At 41.1% G+C, this 20,054-nt stretch overlaps 1 protein-coding gene across 2 annotated transcripts in view; it reads right to left on the bottom strand.

The window, feature by feature from the left end:
* Rab3gap2 (RAB3 GTPase activating non-catalytic protein subunit 2) overlaps window positions 1-20,054 on the bottom strand; it is a 79,960-nt gene that overhangs the window by 51,424 nt on the left and 8,482 nt on the right. For both annotated transcript variants that reach the window (XM_050148135.1, XM_050148136.1), the window contains exons 2-3: window positions 13,101-13,165; window positions 438-561 (exon numbers count right to left, since the gene is read on the bottom strand). In XM_050148135.1, coding sequence (XP_050004092.1) covers window positions 438-561; window positions 13,101-13,165 — 189 coding nt within the window. The remainder of the gene's footprint in view (window positions 1-437; window positions 562-13,100; window positions 13,166-20,054) is intronic.

Below are 20,054 nucleotides of genomic sequence, written 5' to 3'. Positions count from 1 at the left end.
AGGAGAGGAGAGGAGAGGAGAGGAGAGGAGAGGAGAGGAGAGGAGAGGAGAGGAGAGGAGAGGAGAGGAGAGAGCAGGGACAAAACAAGCCTGTATGCTCAGTGCCAGAGATAGGACAATGCCAGGGTTCAACCAGTTCAGACAGGACGAGCTCCAGCTTCAGTGAGAGACCCTGATTCAGAAACTAGGGTGAAGAGCAATAGAGGAGGACACCTGACATTAGCCTTTGGTCTCTACACATGTGAAGAAGGGACTGCACATACATGTGCGCACACATACACATACCCCAAAAGGGAAATATTCTATTTATATATTAAATGTAGTGCATAAATTACAGAACTGCCATATATTGTAGAATAGAAATGACACTTTTCCGAGGGCACGTTCTGCTCTGACCTCTGCACTAAAATGGAGGCAGCAGAGAACAAGGTACTTACGCACTAGAAACGCAGCCTTTTGCTCCCGGGCTAGCACCATAAGATCACTGGTTGGAGATAAGGATAAAACACATTCTTGAAGCCAGGAAGTTTTTTGTGTTTTAGAAGCATTTCCTTCTTCTTCCTATGCATAAAAATGCAACTACTATGAATGCAAAAAATTTAAAGAACACTGCAACTATGCCTGCCTGTCATAAGTGAAAGGGAGAGAAAAGAAATATTCTCAATTCTTCCATACCAAAATATGTCAGTGACAGCCACAAAACAAATTACTACTAGAAACACATCTGTTGTGAAAACTAACACAAAACCTTCATACATAAATAGCATAGCATTAGCAGGATGCAACACAAGAAACACTCAGTAGTAACTCCAGATTAGGAATTCTAACACACAGTAAAAAGGTCTTTAGAAAATCTCTCTCAGGGTCAGCAAGGTGGCTGGACAAGCAAAGCTGCCTGCCACCAAGCCTTAAGACCTGAGTTCTAGTTCCAGAACTCATCTTGGAGTTCGCCAAGTTATCTTCTGACCCCCACACATGTGCTATAACACGTACATTACCTCAACTATGTGTATGCGTCACACACATATATACACACATACACACACCACACACAAATAAATATCTTTCAGCAGGCTCTAGCCAACTAGTGATCTATTCTGGAGAGAACCAGTGAAATTATTAACATATATTACTTTGTACACATAAGCAAATATATTCACTGTGCTTCCCACCTTTTTATCTTGTGAGAATGCACATGTAATATATGCTTACTTTAACATGTTGCTTTCTTCATTTCACAAGAAGTTTCTTTATTCTTTTTAAAGACTTCATAGTATTCTGTCAGAAGAACACTTAAAATATGGGATACAGAAGATGTTTTGGATTACCCCAAGCAGCCTCAGCCTCTGGTGTAATTACGGGTGCCTTTTCCCCTTCACGTTAGGAATAAGAATGGATCTGGAGCCATAGCTAAGAAGGCTGCACACTCTTACAGGGAGGCATCATTACTGGCAAAATCCGTATTTTAGTCAAGCTCTTTTTAAAGAGAATTCTATATCTACCTTGTTGTCTTAAAAACATTTTTCTACAAAAAAACTAAAGAGAAAGTTATTCCTATAGATAAAATTCAGCTGTGATTATGTTTCTCCCTGCATCCATTTTTTTGTTTGTTTGGTTTGGTTGGTTGGATTTTGGTTTTCTGAGACAGGGTTTCTCTGTGTAACAGTCCTGGCTGTCCTGAAACTCACTTTGTAGACCAGGCTGGCCTCAAACTCACAGAGATCCGCCTGCCTCTGCCTCTGCCTCCCGAGTGCTGGGATTAAAGGTGTGTGTCACCATGATCCAGAAGATCCATGGTTTCTGCTAGAACAGGGTCTGTTTACTCCACACAGCACCCCAGATTCCTCAGAGTGGCCATCATACCCTACTGCCTCCTCACTAGTGACTGAGACCCAAAATACTAAGCCTGAGTCTTGGGTCCTTTCATGTAAATGAGATCCCACCTTCAGGTAATCAGGTAATAGCCTGGAAAGAGAGCAAACCACAGAGGAATAGTAAATATTTGGTTAAAAAAATAGTGACAGCTCAGGGATTATAGGCACACACTACCACACCCAGCAAAGTATGGCTATTCTTAAGGTATTTCTTTAACCATACATTTAAAATCATCTTTCCTTTTTCCCTCTGAGATGGTTTGAATGAAAATGGCCCTATAGAGTCATAGGGAGTGGCATTATTGGAGGTGTGGCCTAATTGGAGGAAGTATGTCGTGTCACATCCAGGTGGGTTTCAGAAGTTCAAGCCAGGCCCCTTGTCATGTTCTCTTCCTGCTGTGTGTGGATCCAGATGTAGAACTCTCAGCTACCTTCCCACCACGTTTGCCCGCATGCCACCGTGCTTCCCGTCATGATGGTGATGGACTAAACAAACACCTGAACCGTAAGTCAGGCTGAATTGAAGGCTTTCCTTTATAAGATTTGCTGCCAGGTGTGGTGGTGCACACCTTTAATTCCAGCAGTCAGGAGGCAAAGGCAGGTGGATCTCTGAGTTTGAGACCAGCCTGGTCTACAAACTGAGTTCCAGAACAGTCAGGACTACACAGAGAAACATTGCCTGGTAGTGAGCTGGGGAGGGGGGGTTGCTGTGGTCATAGTGTCTCTTCATAGCAATAAAACCCTAACTAAGACACCCTCTATGTAGAGTTCCAGTTCCTTTGGTAACCACACCCTGCTCCGACCCCTTCTTGAAAATGTGGCCAGTTGACAGAGAGGAACAAGGGTTCTTAGGAATCCAGGTCAAGGCTCAGGGCAGCAGCAGCAGAAACAGAAGCTATGCATGAAGGATGGAGATGTATCTGAAGGAATTTCTGTGTCAGATCTTTAAAAGACACTACAAGTCAAAGCAGAAATAATTTGACAAAAACACCAGGCTAGGGACAATAAAGAAGCCCCCACCTCAGGGTAGACCACAGTCAACTAGTACTAGCACAGAATTTCCAACTTCTCAACAGGCAACACCTGCACACCACAAGCTATGAAGCCCAAGGCATTGGTACTTTTGGTAGCTGGGAAGATGCAGGCTCACTGCTCAAATACAAGAACCTTTGCCTACCAGTTAGGGTTCTGGAAAAACCTACCTACAATAATGGTCCACGGTCACTCCTATTGCTCCCTGAAGCCGGTGATCCTAAAATAACACTACTAACTGAAAAGATGGCTAATTTCCCAAATGAGGCCAAAAAAAAAAAAAAAAAGACAAAGAAAGAAAACAAAGTACCTCACGCTCAAGTGGCCACAGGCCCTGGAGAAGGCACTCGCTCTAACCCAGGGCTTTGTCATATCCTTAACAGTCTTCTTTTTGGTTTTCAGCCTACAAATTTGTCAGATGAATCGTTCTTTCATGATGTGTCAGATGATACTCCTGCAGCACCATAACCAGCCTTTGCTTATAGACAGCTGCTACCGCGCCGATGAATCATCGTTTGCCTGATGTCTACTGGTGTCTCCACTGCTGTATGAAACAGCCACCAAAGCAGCCAGGGCAGTTTCTCCATTTGCAACGCTTGACCTTGTATGTTCTTTCATGTTCTTTCCAAGTTGTTTGTTACAGGGGTGCCAGGACAATCCAGTGTTCTCAGGGTCTGTCTGCATACTCACTGTAGTTCTAGTGGGTGGCCACCAAACTCAGAAATATTCACTGCACTTTCTGAAAGCAAGAAAGGCAATGCAAAAGCAAGGTCCCCAGGCTGTGTTTCCTGCAGTCTACTTCTAATTTATGTTATGCCCAATGCTTTTCAAACTTCCTTTTCCTTCCTTTCTTGGGGTAAGGTACGGTGGGATTTCTTGCCCCCACACAAAATTCTACAGAACAGTTCAAAAGACTAGACAGAGCAGAGATGGCAAAGCTACACAGCCCCTCTGCCGAACCCTTCGGCTCACACATACAGCCAGCATAGAAAGACCAAAGTCTGAACCACTCAATTTAAAGATCTTATGGTCTTCTCAAAATCAAAATGGGGCAAAGCATGAACTCTGATTTGGTTATAATAAAAAAGCCTCCAACACAGAAAAGTGTGACAAAAAAACCTATACTCTGAATCTTGATTTTTTTAAAAAAAATTAGTTAGTTATGTATACAACATTCTGCCTGCATATATGCTCGCACACCAGAAGAGGGCACCAGATCTCATTACAGATGGTTGTGAGCCACCATGTGGTTGCTAGGAATTGAACTCAGGACCTCTGAAAGAGCAGCCAGTGCTCTTAACCACTGAGCCATCTCTCCAGCCCTGAATCTCGATTTTTTACAATAGAGGAAGTCAGTAACTTTACAGTTTACTTCACAGGAAACTCAGGATTATTTGTTATTACTTTCCTGGTTTTGGTGCTAAGGATTGAGCCCAGAGCCTAGGATGCAACAGGCAAGTGCACCCCCAGTCTATTGTTATTTATGTCTAAACTGTAGAGTGAAATACTATTTTATGAGATTTTGCAAGTGTTCACTTACTTGCCCATTCAACTGTCTATATAGAAAAAGCCAACACGGAAAAATCCCGGGCATTGGTAATGATAATTATTATTAGTGTTGGCGAGTAAAATGCTTCCATTTTTATGTAATACCTGAGTTTTCTGTAATAATCATGGCAAAACAATTTTGTTTTTTATTAAAAGCTGCATGCCACAATGAATTACAATGGAATTCCAAACCTAACAACCCATGTGTCTCTATTTCCTGAATAAATATTTGACACTAAATACTGACAGTAAAACTCTTTACTCCAAAAGGTGCTGTGTGGTACAAGGAAGTTCCAAATAATAATCTACTCAGAGACTCTGCCATTTAGTTGTTAGAGCAACATGATCAATAAATAATAACAATTAGTGTCCGGTTTAAGTCAGAATAGATCTAATAGCTAAATCAAATGCTTTAAGCTGCTATTAGATTTTTAGAAACAATAAAAAGCAGTAAGCGCTCGCCAAAAAGATTTATATATTGAGAACATAATATGACCAATGTCACTCACAAGTGAAATAAAAGATTAAAACATTAACAAGCATTTCATACTATCCCAAATTTAAAGTTTGCTAATATAGGAGTCCAACAATTTAGAATATATTTAAAGGTTAGAACCCCACTAAAAAAAAAAACAACACAATGTATTCACTTCTTATTATTTTGTCTCTCAGTCTTTAAGTTTTTTAAATGAACACAAAGTAAACAATAGCACTCAACTGGCCAAAAGTTGGTGGGGAGCTTGCTCAAATGAGGAAGGGCTTGCTAGGCAAGCATGAAGACCAGAGTTAGGATCCTTGGGATCTATGTCAGTCAGGCGGGTATGGAAGCCTGCCATCAATTGTAGCACTCTGAAGGTGGCGACCTGAGTAAGCTGACTAGGTAGGCCAGCCATACGAGCCACATCTTAGACCTTGCCTCAATGAAGAGGGTGGAGAGCAACTGAGAAAGACAACCCCGGGCCTCATGAGTACTCATGTACACACAGGCAGAGACTGGAGAACCACAGTAAAACGTCTGCACTCCTGACAAGTTTGAGCGGAATCACGCTTTCCTCTGGGTGACCATTCTCTGGGCAGAAACTGTCTGGTGGGACCTTCAGCCCCCTCCCATTGGACATACCTCTGCCCCCAAATGAAAACCAAGACTGTGTCCACACGATGTCAAATCACTGTCCTTGTTCAGAGGGAACAGAAAAACTTCTGAATGAGAATGACTAGGTTACACTTGGCTCACATTAGTAAAAAAGAAAGGCCATTGGCTAAAAAAGTATTTCTCAGAGTCAAAGGTCCAAGCTCCTAGTGAGAACTGGACTTGAAAAAGAGACTGTGGTCACCTTCCGGGATGGCGTGAAGCAGATCCTTAGCAAGGCTGGAAAGCCCTCTTCTGCCTTTAGCTAAGTTGGAAGTGCAGAGGCCGGCTGAGGACCGCTGAGGGAGGACACGCGACTAGCACGGTGCTCTGAGCCCCGGGGCTGCAGAGCCTTTCTAAAACCAAACGGCGGGGCGCCAGATGATGGCGGAAGTCACAAAATAATCCCACACCAGTTTCGAATTATGAATAATAAAGGGTTATTCATTTAAGGGAAACTTACAGATCACTGCCTTAGATAACAGTCTTCTGGCGAAGAGGAACAGAGTCTAGCAGGGGAAGTGAGAGCCGGAAGCAAGAGAGTGAGCACATGCTTTACAGCCCCCTTTACAGGATAAGAGACCACTCCCCAGTGGGCTGGTATCTTAAATGCTATTGGCTAAAGGAGTGGATTGCGTTCCCACAGCAGCAGATGCCATCAAAGTGTAATGGAAGTAAAGCAATACAGCTGGAGATTTCCAGAACCATCTCAAATTACTGATACTCTAAAAACTTGTAATCGGCATGAGTTATATTCCAATTTTTGGCCTATAAACAAACATTTCTCCAGGGCCCCTTTCCAATCTGCATACTTTCATTTCCTAATAATTTAATAAATCATGATTGCCCTTGAAAATCATGTTACACATGATTTTTGTAAAACAGATGGAAAATACTTCAAAGTACTTTGAGCAGAAATTCTCCATGCTGCCCACTGGAGCTGAGGACCTGGGCAGAACTTTCCTAGGTCCATTCCTATCCTGTCTACTACCTGGTTACGATGGAGTCAGCCAATTCTATCCTTCCTACCACTTACTCTAATGCACCAATGAAAGAACGCCTTACCAATTTAGGTTAACTTAAGCCTCCATGAGCTTCTTCCAAAACTGTCTCAGGCCCCTTTACAGCTTGAGACTGAACAAACATTCATGTTCACCACTGACTTCCCACAGCAAAGCAACCATGTCCCAATCAAAAGCTCTTGCAACACTAGCAAATAAAACACAAACCCTTGCAAAGTGATTTACTGTTGCCCACAGGACTGCCGTTGATCTCCTGGACAGTAAGTTTGTCTTCTATTCCAGGTTCCCCTAGTCAGCTGCGCCCTTACCATGATGCTGCCAATCTGTTCCTATCGAGGAAGACCGCTACACTTTTCCTTACATCCCAGTTCATCCTGAATATCTGTTTCTGCTTGTCTGCTCACTCTCTCATTGCACTTCCTTGTAGACAAGTAGGAATTCATAGCTGTAATCTTTTCATTTGCCCAATTAGAGCTGTGATCAATTAAACATGGAAACATTACTTTGGACACCGTATACATTGAATTGTATTCCCCCTGGCACCTTAACTTAGATATTTAAGCAGTAACCCTATGTGTCTGTACTGAGCATAGGGATTATAAGAAAAAGTTTATGTTAATTGAGGTCCTGAGGGCTGCGCCTTACCTATAGGACTATAGGACTCATATCCTAAGAAGAGATATGTGGGCAGAACACATATCCACAGTCCACACTTGTTCACAGAGAAGCCAATGAGGACACAGGAGCACAACTGTCTGGAGCAGCCAGAGGAGGGACAAGACCTGGCATCTTGATCTTCAACCATGACAAAATAATTATTTGTTCTTTAAGTGACCCAGTCTGTGCTAATGTGTTTTGGCAGTCTGACCAGACAATTATAAGGTGAAATGTCTATAGGAAAAAGATATACCTAAACCTCAAAGGCCACTAGTGTCATAGTCATAGACTTGGATATGGCTCTTACTGATGCAGATACTGGAATATCATTTTATTGTTTTGTTTGGAGAAAGAGGATTTTATTGTTCAGTGACATTATTGTTAAAAGCATATAGAAAATATGTCTGGAAAGATTGCTCAGTGTTTAAGAATGCTTATCATTTTTCTAGGAAATATAAGTTCAGTTCCTAGCATTCATGTTGAGTAGTTCACAACCACCTGTAACTCTAGTTCCAGGCAAGCAGGCACACACAGACACACTCACACATACACATATACATGCAATCACACATGTTGACATACACACATGCACACACACGCATGCACATACACAATTTTTTTAAACCCAGGAAAAAGTACTTTGCTTTCATTTTTAGATATAGGTGAGTGTGAGAAAGACAAGACAACCTGAGAAACAAGCCCAGGAAATACAACCAGGTTTCTGCTATTTCCAAGCAATTCGCAGTGCAGGCAGGAAGGAGCCTCACTGATGACAAGCCAAACTGGATAGAAGCCCAGAGGAGGGTCTATTCTATGCCTTCTCTACAAGCCAGGGGCCGGCAGTGGAGCCAGTTGTGCCCGACTTGGGGCACATGCCCCTCAAGCTCTTGATGCACTTGGCGCTGCCAATGATTTTGCCCTCCACAGTGGGTTAGAAGGTAGGTCAAGCACAAGTGAAGATTCAGGCTACAGTTGTTTGGTCCCTCGAGGTTTTAGTTCACACTGACCAACGGACTCTTGAAAGTAGACAGTGACCACAGACCCAGACCTCTCCAGCCATGAACTGGTTTCTCGGCATGACTGAGATTCTCCCAGGAAGAAGCCAAACCTTTCTGTAGTGAAAGGCCCTCTTGCCACCGTTTTTATCCGCATCGCCCTTCAAAGTGGCTTTAATGTCTTCTTTGGAGAGAGAAGTCACTGTGACCAGAGTTCCCCCACAAAGGTGACAGTGCCAAATGCTTTGAGATTCAGCTTTATGAGCTGGCGGGACAGCTGTGGCCGTCAGAGAGTAGAAGCACGCACAGGGACTCCTCTCCTAGACCACGGACACAAACATCTTGGTGGGACTCCACACTGGCTCGCTGCAGTTTCCTCCTTACGATCCTTTCCAGATGCCACACTCTTCATTTTGGCCGTGTTCCTCCTGTCACCATCGTTCACATCATGTAACTTACTGCTGTGTTTTTCTTGCTGCTGTCACTTCCTCACAGGGTGACTTCCACTCCACTGGGTTCAACACTTGTTACAGCTGACAGCTCAGAATAAGAGCAAAACAGGCTTCTCCTTTTTTAAAAAAAAAAGGTTTTTTTCCAGATTCCCAGTATTAAATCTCTCAAATATGAAAGCCTTTTACTCTTTCAAGTCATCAAAATGAGAACCAACTTTCAAAGTGATGAGCGGTATAGAGAAATAAAAAGCACCCTGGAGTTCATACTGCGCTCAAGAGACACTAGCTGGCCTCCGGGTAAGCAGCACTCAGTTTTGGTGGCTGCTGCTTCCCTTACTCTTTGAAAGCTCTCTGTCAGCTGTCCTCATGCCATTGCTGCACCAAGGACTAGCTCTCCAAAGATGGAGCAACAGAAGCAAAAGCTGACTTTGCTCCGCTGTTTACCATAGTCTCTGCCCAGTGGCAGCTGAGAACACCTTCAGTGTTTACAGATACAGCGCCTTGACACAAGAGTGAGTGAACAGCAAGACTTTCTACTCTCACTGTTGGTGCCATCTTTAATGTGGCAAAACCCAGTCATGTTCTTGGGGAAGTTTGAGGTCTGTTCCTAGTGACAATTCTGGAAGTCCCGGGAGAGTGAAATAATGAAAAGGAGAAAGACTTCCAGACCACAAACAAATGATGTAGGTAAGAACTATGAATAGGTAGAAACCAGTCAGTCCTGTTTTAATTGTGCATGAGATGCTCAGAACAGGTAAATCCATACACAGAAAGTAAATCAGTTGTTACTGGAGGGCAGGTAATGTATTTTGGGGGTTCTTCTAGGGTAATTAAAATATTATGGACTTAGATCATGATGATAGTTACAGAACTTTGAGAATACTAAGAAAATTGAGTTATATACTGAAAGGTGAATTACATGGTATGTGAGTCATGTCAATATAATATACATTTAACATAACAATACCGATACAAATCTGAGTGATTGAAATGGCACCTAACATTTGTTTAACACAAGAGAATGGAGTAAAGAGTTAGAAGACAGTGATGGCCAATCCTGGTTGTCACTGACTGGAACTGGGAAGGACCTCACAGCCGGTCACAGGCGCTGAGTGGAGTTAGTTTCCACTCTGTCATCTTAAAACGGGGGCAGCACCTTCCAATGCAACCCACACAAAGAGGTCTTAGAAAACGTGCTGGGTTTTGCTCCTCTCCTCTATTCCTGCTGGCAGCTCATTCACCCTACTACTGAAAGCCTTTACTGATACAAGAATCCTGCTTCTTCAGGCTTCCAACATGGACTGACAGGAGCTCCTTGGGAGCCCTCGAGGCCAGCAGCACCATACTAGAACTGCTGAGGTAGCACCTGCACGAACTAAGCAGTTACAGGCTCTTGGCCTCCAGAACAAAGACAGTGAGTGTCAGGGTACTCAGACCATGTCGTGTGCCAGCCTAAGACAGTGATCGCCTGAGTACTCAGACCATGTCGTGTGCCAGCCTAAGACAGTGACTGTTGGAGTACTAGACCAACCTAATACGTCCCGTTCTAATAATAGTCACTCTTGATTGTTGTTCCTTAGGGAACACTAATAAAGGAACTAAAAAACGATTAGGCATACACAAAACAAATAGCCAAATGGCAGATGAGAATTTAACTTCACCAATAATCACATAAAATAGGAAGAAATTATTTAATGAATTCCAAAAGTATCAAGCCGACTAAACAGGCAATATCCAACGATCTATTAAAGACAAAATTTAGCCTCAAAACCAGACATTGGTTAAAATGGAAAGGGAAAGAGACAGTCATGGAAAAGCAATGCCTGTGTGAGAAGCAGAGAGGCCAGGCATTAGCACGCATCACCAGGGACACTGGTCTACTTCAGAGCAGGAGTGAGCATGGAGTAAGACACACGTAAATGGAGACACGCTCCACAGCAGAACTGCTCAGGACAGGAAGCAACGCCAACAAAGCTCGAGGAGGAGGCAAGCCCACAAGAACACACAGAAATGTCCTCGTTCTCCTCTCTAACAGAAAGAATAGAAATCAGGGAGAACACAGAAGAGAGGAACGGACCAACCTAACTGCAGGCAGGAAACCTTCCCCGTGAACAGAGATGAACATCTTACAGAACCTCCCACGTACGAAGCCATAAAGTAGGCCTTGTAGAGTTAAACTCTTGGGAAGAACATGACAGAAGTTCTCTGAAGACATTGGGGTGAAACAGGAAATAGTTAATAGAAAGAAATCTGGTAATTTCCCATTAAGAGTACTCCTTATCTGAGCTCCACTTCTGTGACTTGAGTCACAAAGCCAGTCGTGGTCCAAGGGATAAGTGGAACACTCCAGGAATGAACCAGTACAGGTTTTAATTGTGTGTGTTCTGAGTTATGTAATGAAACCACACACTGTCCCACTCCACGATGCCCTGGTGTCCTGAAGCTGTGAACTCTGCCTTTGTCCAGCACATTGCCACTAGCCCATTAGTCTCCTGATAGCCACTTTGGCTATTAAAGCAACAGTCTGAACATCAGAGAGCATATGTTTACGAAACTCTTATTCTAATTAATACTGGTCCACAAATGCTAGGGTAATGATGCTTGCAATTCTATATAGCATATTGTTAAAATGTTTGCACTTCATTATTGGTTATTATTGTTTACATCTCACTGCATCTAACTTATAAATTAAACTTTTTCAAAGGTATGTACATACTGAATAAATAAAAAGGGCTCACAGCTGTCCATGATGCCCACAGGAGGTCCTAGGAATATCCCCCCTCCTCCGTAAGGGGAGACTACTCTATCTACAAATTAAGTAACACACTTCTAATAGATCAAAAAGGGAGTCAAAAGAAATCAGAAAACAGTTTGAACTAAGTAAAATTGAAAACACACATCAAAACCTGAGTGCATAGGTAAATATGTAGATTTATATTAGAAGAGAAAATAGACTTAAAATAAGTAATCTACAATGGCATTTTAAGAAGCTAAGAACAAACTCAAAGTAAAGAGAATTAAAGATATAAATAGAGACAATAAACGAGAAAAAATACTGAAGTTACTGAAACTCAAGTTTTGAAACTGCTAGAACAAAAGCTAAAAAAATAATTGGTAGAATAACCAATGGAAAAGAGAGAAAAATAAAAATACCAAAATCATGGTATACAATGAGAAATTACCCAAATCACAGAATGGAAGAAAAGTCTCTCTACATACATAAAAGTCGGTGATTACAGAAACAGCTATTACTAGGGTCATATCCCCCCATTCTAGCCAAGAAATGATGTGGCTTTTAAGAAAAGCTGTTTCCCCAGAACAGCAAGAGAAGATCCAAGTCTTTTCCTCCCTCTGCTCCCAAATAATGCCACCACACTGCCTGTGACAGAAACAAGACAGACAGCCAGAAGTGGAAAGCCCGATGACATACAGAGCTCAATTACTTGACCCAACAACCTAGAAGCTACCCTGACTCTGGGTTTCCTTCCGTGTGAAGCTTAAACCAGCTTAAGTTCTATTTTCCACGACTCACAGATGAAACATATTAAGATGCACAGAGACTTGGTCTACTCTGGTCAATGATGCAGTCTCAGCACCTAGAACATGACAGGCACAACAAATGACTCATGAAGAATAAAGACTCCTAAAGCAGTGACGTTCTCTGTCTGACCCACCATTATGGTTCTACTGAGCCCCCAGCGGCACTTAACCTCCAATGTGAAATGAGGAGTTGAGAACCAAGAAGAAGTGAAGTCATAAAGGCAGAGTGAACAAATTAATGCTGCAATCATGGGATGGGGTTGTTACAACAGGAGTGGGTGGAGGGGAAATTTGGATATTTGGATTCTACACACACACACACACACACACACACACACACTCCTTTTTCCTTTGTCTCTCATTCATCTTTTGCCATGCTATGAGGCAGCAAAAAGGGCACTCTCAAATGCTAAGCCCTTCATATTGGATTTAAACTGGCCCTCCAAGACTACAGCCAATGAATTACATATAAAGTCTCAGGTCCTTTGTTGTAGCACAGATTACAGTGCCCAACTATTGTAGTCATTAAGTTCCTTAAAAGCAAGAATCCAATTAGTTACTACTAACTAAACATAAAAACAACTGTGACAAAGATTTTTTTAAAATGTCAACTTAACACTGAAATATGCCACTACCAGTACAAAAGGAAAATGTAACTATCAAAAACCATGCACAGCACCAGCTCAGTGGGTAAAGGCACTTATTATGCAAGCCTGGTGACCTGAATTCAATTCCTGGAAGCCATTAAAGGTGAAAGGAGAGAAGTGGCTCCACAAAGTTGTCCTCCTACCTCCACACATGCCCTTTCCACACACAAATAAAAACGAAACCATACATTTATAAAGACTTACGGGTTCCTGGGGTTCTGTTTCTTCCCATGCTCCCCAACTATCATCTTCCCAGTTTGATGATTTACCTAGAGAGAAGGAGGGAGGAAGAGAGGGGTTGAGGGAGGGAGAGAACATATAAAATTAAAAGGCTTAACATATTTTTAAACATTTTTTTCTAAACATAACAGAAACAAGTTGTTTTCCATTTGGTTGGTGGTTTTTGTTGTTATTTTTAGGACAGGGTCTCACTATGTAGTTCTGGCTACTCTGGAACTTGTTATGTAGACCAGGCTGGCCTTAAATTCAGAGAAACCACTGCTTCTACCTCCTGAGCACTTGACTCACACCCAGCAGAGGCAGATGCTGTAAAAGGAAGAATGTGATTATAAGCTGTGCTACCTCAGGATTTGACATACATAGTCAAGAAACATATAACCTATTTAATTTCCAAATATATGTCTAGTAAAACTATGTACAAGTTATTTAAATCTTAAAATATTGGACACTGAGTAGATCTGCATTTGAATCAAATGGAAAGGTGAGTTTAAAAATTAATCTGGGCCTGGTGGCACAGGCCTATAATTGTAGCTCTTGGGAGGTAGAGGCAGAAGGATCAACGGTTCAGAAATTCAAGGCCAGCCTTGACTACATAGCCAAGTTTGAGGAAGTCTAGGCCACCCCAGACCCTGTCTCAAAAAAAAAAAAAAAAACTACACACACACAAATTTTAACAAATATTTGTTACTTAAAGAAAACACATATACAGCAACAAAGATTTAAATTTTCACACTGATGTTTGCAAAGTGAATTGTTGTTTCCTGATAGGACGAGGTATCCATGGAAACAACCTTTATTCTGAAACAAGACAAACCCCCCTAATCCTCCCTTTTTGTTATTCTTGTTTCTTATATCTGAGACAATATCTTCTAGATTAAAATATATTCACTAAAATATGCATCAAGGAATTAAAAAACTCAGGTAAATTGGGAAAGCACCATGTCTTGCACTGCTTATGTTGATTTTATGTAATCAGCACTCTAAACACAGGCCAGCAGATCTCTGAGTTAGATAGAAGCCAGCCAGCCTGATCTACATATTGAGTTCCAGGCCAGCCAGGGCTACACAATGAGACAATGTCTTAAAATCCTTTGAACAATTAAATTTTGTGGGTTTTTGGCAATATAATTCATTAAACACTCTCTTCATTCATTTTACTACATCACCAAAACCAACTATCTCACTGTGGGTTGGTTGAGACAACTTAGCCAGGCTATTAATCGTTTTAGAAACTAGATGGTGGTGCACACCTTTAACCCCCAGCACTTGGGAGGCAGAAGCAGGCAGATCTCTAAATCCAAGGCCAGCCTGGTCTACAAAGTGAGTTCCAGGACAGCCAGGGCTATACAGAGAAACCGTATCTCAAATAACTGAAAAATACAGAATGGTTTTGGAATATGCATTGTCTCTTAAGCAAGAAATTTAAGTCCATGGTTCACATTTAAAATTGCTATAAAACTATGTAAATACCAAATTATCAGAACATCAAAACAACCTTGCAGAATAAAAGCCCTTCAGGAAGTCTATCATTCATTCATTCTTTAACATCTTTTCCACACTAGACAGCAGACACAAAAAGAAGTAAATTTCCAAAGAGCTTGGTCCAAGTACACAATCTCTGCTGAATGCACAACACTATAAAAAGAATTTTATTTCCCTTTATATTCGTATAAAAAGAACCTGACTCAGTTCACAAATGACTCATACAATCAAGCGGAAGACGCAGTCATTTGAATTTCCTGCCCCTACAGAGACCCAATATCTCTTCATGCTTCAATTCAAAGCATGCCCAAAGAAAGACTCTGAGAAATACATTATTTGTTTCAATGAAGGTTTACCCACTTTTCAGTGTCTGGCTAGAAAACTGCTTTCAACTGAAGGAAAAGAAAAATTAATTGGGCAGTTCCTGCTATCACGGGAATATTTTCTCAAAGTCATTAGACTATAGACAGATTAAAGAGGGCTGAGGAGATAGCTTGGGGGAGGGGGTAAAGTCTTCACTGAGCAAGTATGAGGACCTAAGCAATCCTCAAGACCTGCATTTTAAAAAAATGCCATCTACATCATTAGTAGAGTTTCTCTACAAACTGATCACTGATCAAAGTTATAGGTAAGCAAAGCAATCTGATCTATATAATTTTATTTTAATATGGAACATTTCTGTAAAACCTGAGGTCTTATAAAGTTCATGTAATCATGAGGAAATAAGATTAATTTGGCCAGGTGGTGGTGACGCATGCCTTTAATCTCAGCACTTGGGAGGCAGAGTAACGTGGATATCAGTGAGTCTGGTCTACAGAGTAAGTTCCAGGACAGCCAGGACTGTTACAGTGAAACCTGGTCTCAAAAATAAAATAAAATAAAATAAAAAAATAAAAAGATTAGTTTGTTTAACATATTTTAAATTATTATAAAGGAAAGCTAAAAATAGTCTACCATGGTTGTCTCTTGGGCGAGTAACTCAATTCGCTATCTTTTGAAGGCTAAAATAATTTAAAAGTCCTAAGCCTTGGTCTGACTTAAAATGCAAGTGTGTGGTGGAGTCAGGACCTTGAGTGGGCAACTTCTGGGGAGATGCAGTAGCAGTGTGATGACCCAAACACCACCATCCACCACACCACACTGGTAGCTACCCAGTTTGCATCATAAGCTGTGTGGTACTTGTTTACATCAAACGCTAGAGTACACACTATAGGAAATTTGCAATTGTGCTTTTGCCCATTAAATAAGTAGCAGCCACTCAATATCCAAAAGTAATTCTTTGACATTATCACCAATGCCTGTGTCTCTCATTTTGTCAAAGTATAACCCAACAAAACTGATCAGGAAAAAAAAAATAAACCAGCAACCACATTCGTTGGTTTCTGGTCAAAAACCCAGAATTATAGCTCTCCTGCCAGGTTCCCTTTGGATAAAAAGATGAAACAATGAGTTAGGGTGACTGGTGTCTTGGAGGTCTGAGAGGTCTGCATGAGTCCAGGACTCCAGTCCTTGACTCATCGCCCACCTTCCACATATATGAGGCGAATAGTCCAGGGATCATATCTTAGGAACACTATCAAAGGGCTAAACATCATTTTCTCCTCAGTTTGCCGTCAGTCAAACTGTCTACTCACTGGCAGAAGTCTTCAATAGTAGCCACATGCATAATTTTAAATTAATTAGCAATTGTATTTAAAAGGAAGGACTAAATTGAACACTATATTTTAATATACTATATCCAGTGCTGTCATTCCAATGCATAAATGAAATCACTCATGAGGTGTTTTGTATTCTTTTCTCATATTAAGTCTTAGAACCTAGTGTGCTCTGTGCTTTGAGCACATCTTGTCTGTACTAGTCACGTTCCAAATGCTCACCAGAACACATGACCAGTGAACATGGTGTAAGATAAGGCAAGTCTGGCGTAAGAAATGAGGTATTATCAGGCTGTCTGCAGTGGATTCCAGATTTTACCCTGCAGAGGTATAGGAGCTTGGGCAGTTTCACTAATCCCTTCTGCCTCACTTCTTCCTTAGCAGGATGGAGCTAATAACTGCATCTGCTCACAGAAACGTGAGAGTTGTGCGGAGCACTGAGGACCATGACTAATCACTTCAGAGTAACCAACCTGCACACATGGCATTCCCATCCATACTCTGCCTACCCTATCATGTTAGCCAGCCATGTGCCTTCCTATGTGATTATCTTGCCAGAGGTGATTTCCTTAGGGCTCACATTAATTCTCCACGAAGTTTGCTTATAGATGATTTTACATCAAGGATCAAAACAACCTTTTAAAACAAATTTTCCATAAAATATTGTTACATCGTTAAATTCTATTTCAATTAGTGAGGCAAAGTAACTTAAAAGTACTGATTCCTAACCTTAGTTTTTATTAAGAAATAATAGGAAACGTGTTATAGTCTTGTTTGAATTCAAGCACAAGTGGAAGATTGATGGGGAATCTTTGCCAGCCAATTATCTTTAAGAGGTGGGGCCAAGTTAGAGCATGGCTTTCTTGGTACCTAGAGAAAAATGCAGCAGGCAGCCCAGGTGTTTTCTCTCTCTCTCTCTGTGGTTCCCGCTCTACACAGTTGAGCTTGGACTTTTCGCTCCTGTTTCATGAGTTTGCCTCTTATAATAAAGAAAAATATAACTGCTCTATCTTTTAGCTAGCCTGGTTATTTCTCAATCAGAGATAATTCAACGTTGGTGCCCAATGTGGGGCTCAGGTCCCCTGTGGCTCTAGCCAGTCGCCACCAGGCTCCGCATGAATAACTGTCTTGTTACATGTAATTACTATGTAAAAACCTTCCTTCTTATTTAAACAAAAAAGAGGAGGTAATGTGGGATTCCCCTCTGTATGCTGTGAATACCATTGGTTAATAAAGAAACTGTCTTAGGTCTGTGCAGGGCAGAATATAAGTAGGCAGGGAAAACTAAACTGAATGCTGGGAGAAAGAAGGCAGAGACAGAAGCCATGTAGCCCTACTGGAGACAGACACTGGAACTTTACCTGGTAAGCCACAGCCTTGTGGTGATACACAGATTATTATAGAGATGGGTTAAATTAGGATGTAAAAGCTAGCCAATAAGAAACTAGCTTTTTTGGGCCAAGTAGTGGTTTAATTAATACAATTTCTGTGTGGTTATTTCAGGAGTCTAAGCTGCTGGGAACATGCAAGTGGATTCTTACAACAAATTTCATTAGGAGCAGAAATATCCTTAGCAATCAAGTTGAGAGAACATGGCTAGCTATGGACTGAAGAACCTTTATATTTCACATCTACCTGCACATACAACAACCACCTCAGCATTTAAAAACAAGACATGCCTCATTACTAACAAAAGACCCTGCACCAATACAAAGTTAGTTTGTTTACCCAATGACTTGTAACTGAATAGTTTTCCTGAGAGGGCTAGGAAAAAATAATGATAAAGGCCACTAAGTTCCCACACAGCACACCACTCTAAAGAAAGAAACCTGCTATTGCTCAAATATTCTTTTTATCAACAGTGAATAAACATATAAAGGCAGATCAATACAGCAAGCATTGCCTGGTAGAGACATCTAAAGATCACGATGGGAATGTTTCTCAACCTTTGTAATTTCCATGATATGATCACACCAGATACTGCATCAAAAGAAGTGTTTCATCAGTACATTTCTAGAAGAAAATATCCATGTGTCAGTGGGCTTTCTGATTTGCCTTGCTGTACAACTTAATGTCAAAACAACATTCTGGGATATACAAGATATGTGTGTGTGCTTTGTGTGAATCTAGTCTTTGTTTTTATTCCTCAAACCCTACCCTTGTGTCTATCTATCTGCCTCCCTTCCCTGTGTGTGTGTTGTGTGTGTATATGTGTAGTCAGGGTCTCGTGTACTCTAGGCAGGCCTTGAATTCATTATGTAGCCAATGCCGACCTTGAACTCACAACCTTGCTGCTTCTACCTTCCAAGCATGGGCCCTCCACACCGAGCCTCCCACATCTGATCTGAAGCATAAACTCCCTATGAATTTTATTCTCTCATATTCTAAATAAATTTTTCTTAAAATTCACAGGTTATCAAGGTTTTCATTGGGAGTAAATTTGAGTCTTTCAAGAAGTTTTCTAGCTTAAAATATTTTGTGTATTTCAGTTGTTAAAATTATCCTTCATTTGTTTCACTCCATATCTTGAATCATAACTTCTCTTTAAATAAAAGAAGCTGATCTCCTATCAACCTACATGGCATGGAGAGAAATAAAGAAGAGCAAGAGGTTCTACATAAAAGTGATGAAAGTGACAGATGAACTGACTGCCAACCTAAATGCCAACCTGACTGACTGTCAACCTGACTGACTAACTGCTAACCTGACTGCCAACCTGACTGACTGTCAACCTGATTGTCAACCTGACTGACTAACTGCTAACCTAACTGCCAACCTGACTGACTGTCAACCTGACTGACTAACTGCTAACCTGACCTTTGTACCTACTCTTTTAACACCAATCACTATCCACTACTCTGAACAGTCTAGAGTCAGAAAAAATACCAGGACAGCAGGCAAGCACCACCACACGGGGTTCCAGTACCATGAAGTTGTGATCCCACCCTTATCGGGTTAAACGTTTTGCCTCAGAGAATAACACCAATGACTTTTAGATTAAGATGCAACAATTCCCTCCTAGGAAGAGCGTTTTCCCTGAGCATACTGTATCACTCTAAACACTGTTCTCTGACTTGATAAAAGACCGTTTCTAATCACAGAGAAGACAAACCCCCCCAACACAAATGTCTTACTTAGGATCATTTCCAATGAATGAATCATTCTGCTAACAAAGGCCTTCTGCTTTCTACAGCTTTATTTAATTCCTCAAATACGTTATTCTAACTTACTTATGAATAGTCTGTACCTCTAAATGGAGAGCATATTTTTTTTCATTTAACAAGAACCTGAAGCTAGAAAGGAAACTGAATTCCATAAGTAGACAATTAGTTTGACAGTTATTTGTATGACTGTGTCAAGAACAAAAACTGAATGAGAAACTGAAAATTAGAAAAGAGAAAATTAAATTTTTATAGTCTTAGATCCTAATACAAGTGCAAATTCAGTTCCATCTTTATGTATTGCTTTTATATGAAGAAACTTCTAGAATCTACGATTTGCAATTTATTCACAGGGTTCAAAAGCCTTCAGGGGGTCCTTTCAGCTCAGAGAAGGCAAGCACCACCAGGCAGGACAAAGTCAATTACAAAGAATAAAGAAGCTCTTTAGTGTTCTGTGCCTCAGACCTCTTAGCCTTTGTCCATTTCTAAGGACATGCAAAATGACAGAAAAACATCATTTCATCGAGACTAGCCTGGTCTACAAGAGCTAGTTCCAGGACAGGCTCCAAAACCACAGAGAAACCCTGTCTCGAAAAACCAAAAAAAAAAAAAAAAAAAAA

This window comes from Alexandromys fortis, unplaced genomic scaffold (assembly GCF_014885135.2).
Source record: "Alexandromys fortis isolate MF-2015 unplaced genomic scaffold, M_Fortis_MF-2015_v1.1 scaffold_62, whole genome shotgun sequence".
NCBI classification, from domain to species: Eukaryota; Metazoa; Chordata; class Mammalia; order Rodentia; family Cricetidae; genus Alexandromys; species Alexandromys fortis.
Note: the sequence above shows the minus strand (reverse complement) of the source record. Positions and strands in the feature narration are given on the sequence as shown.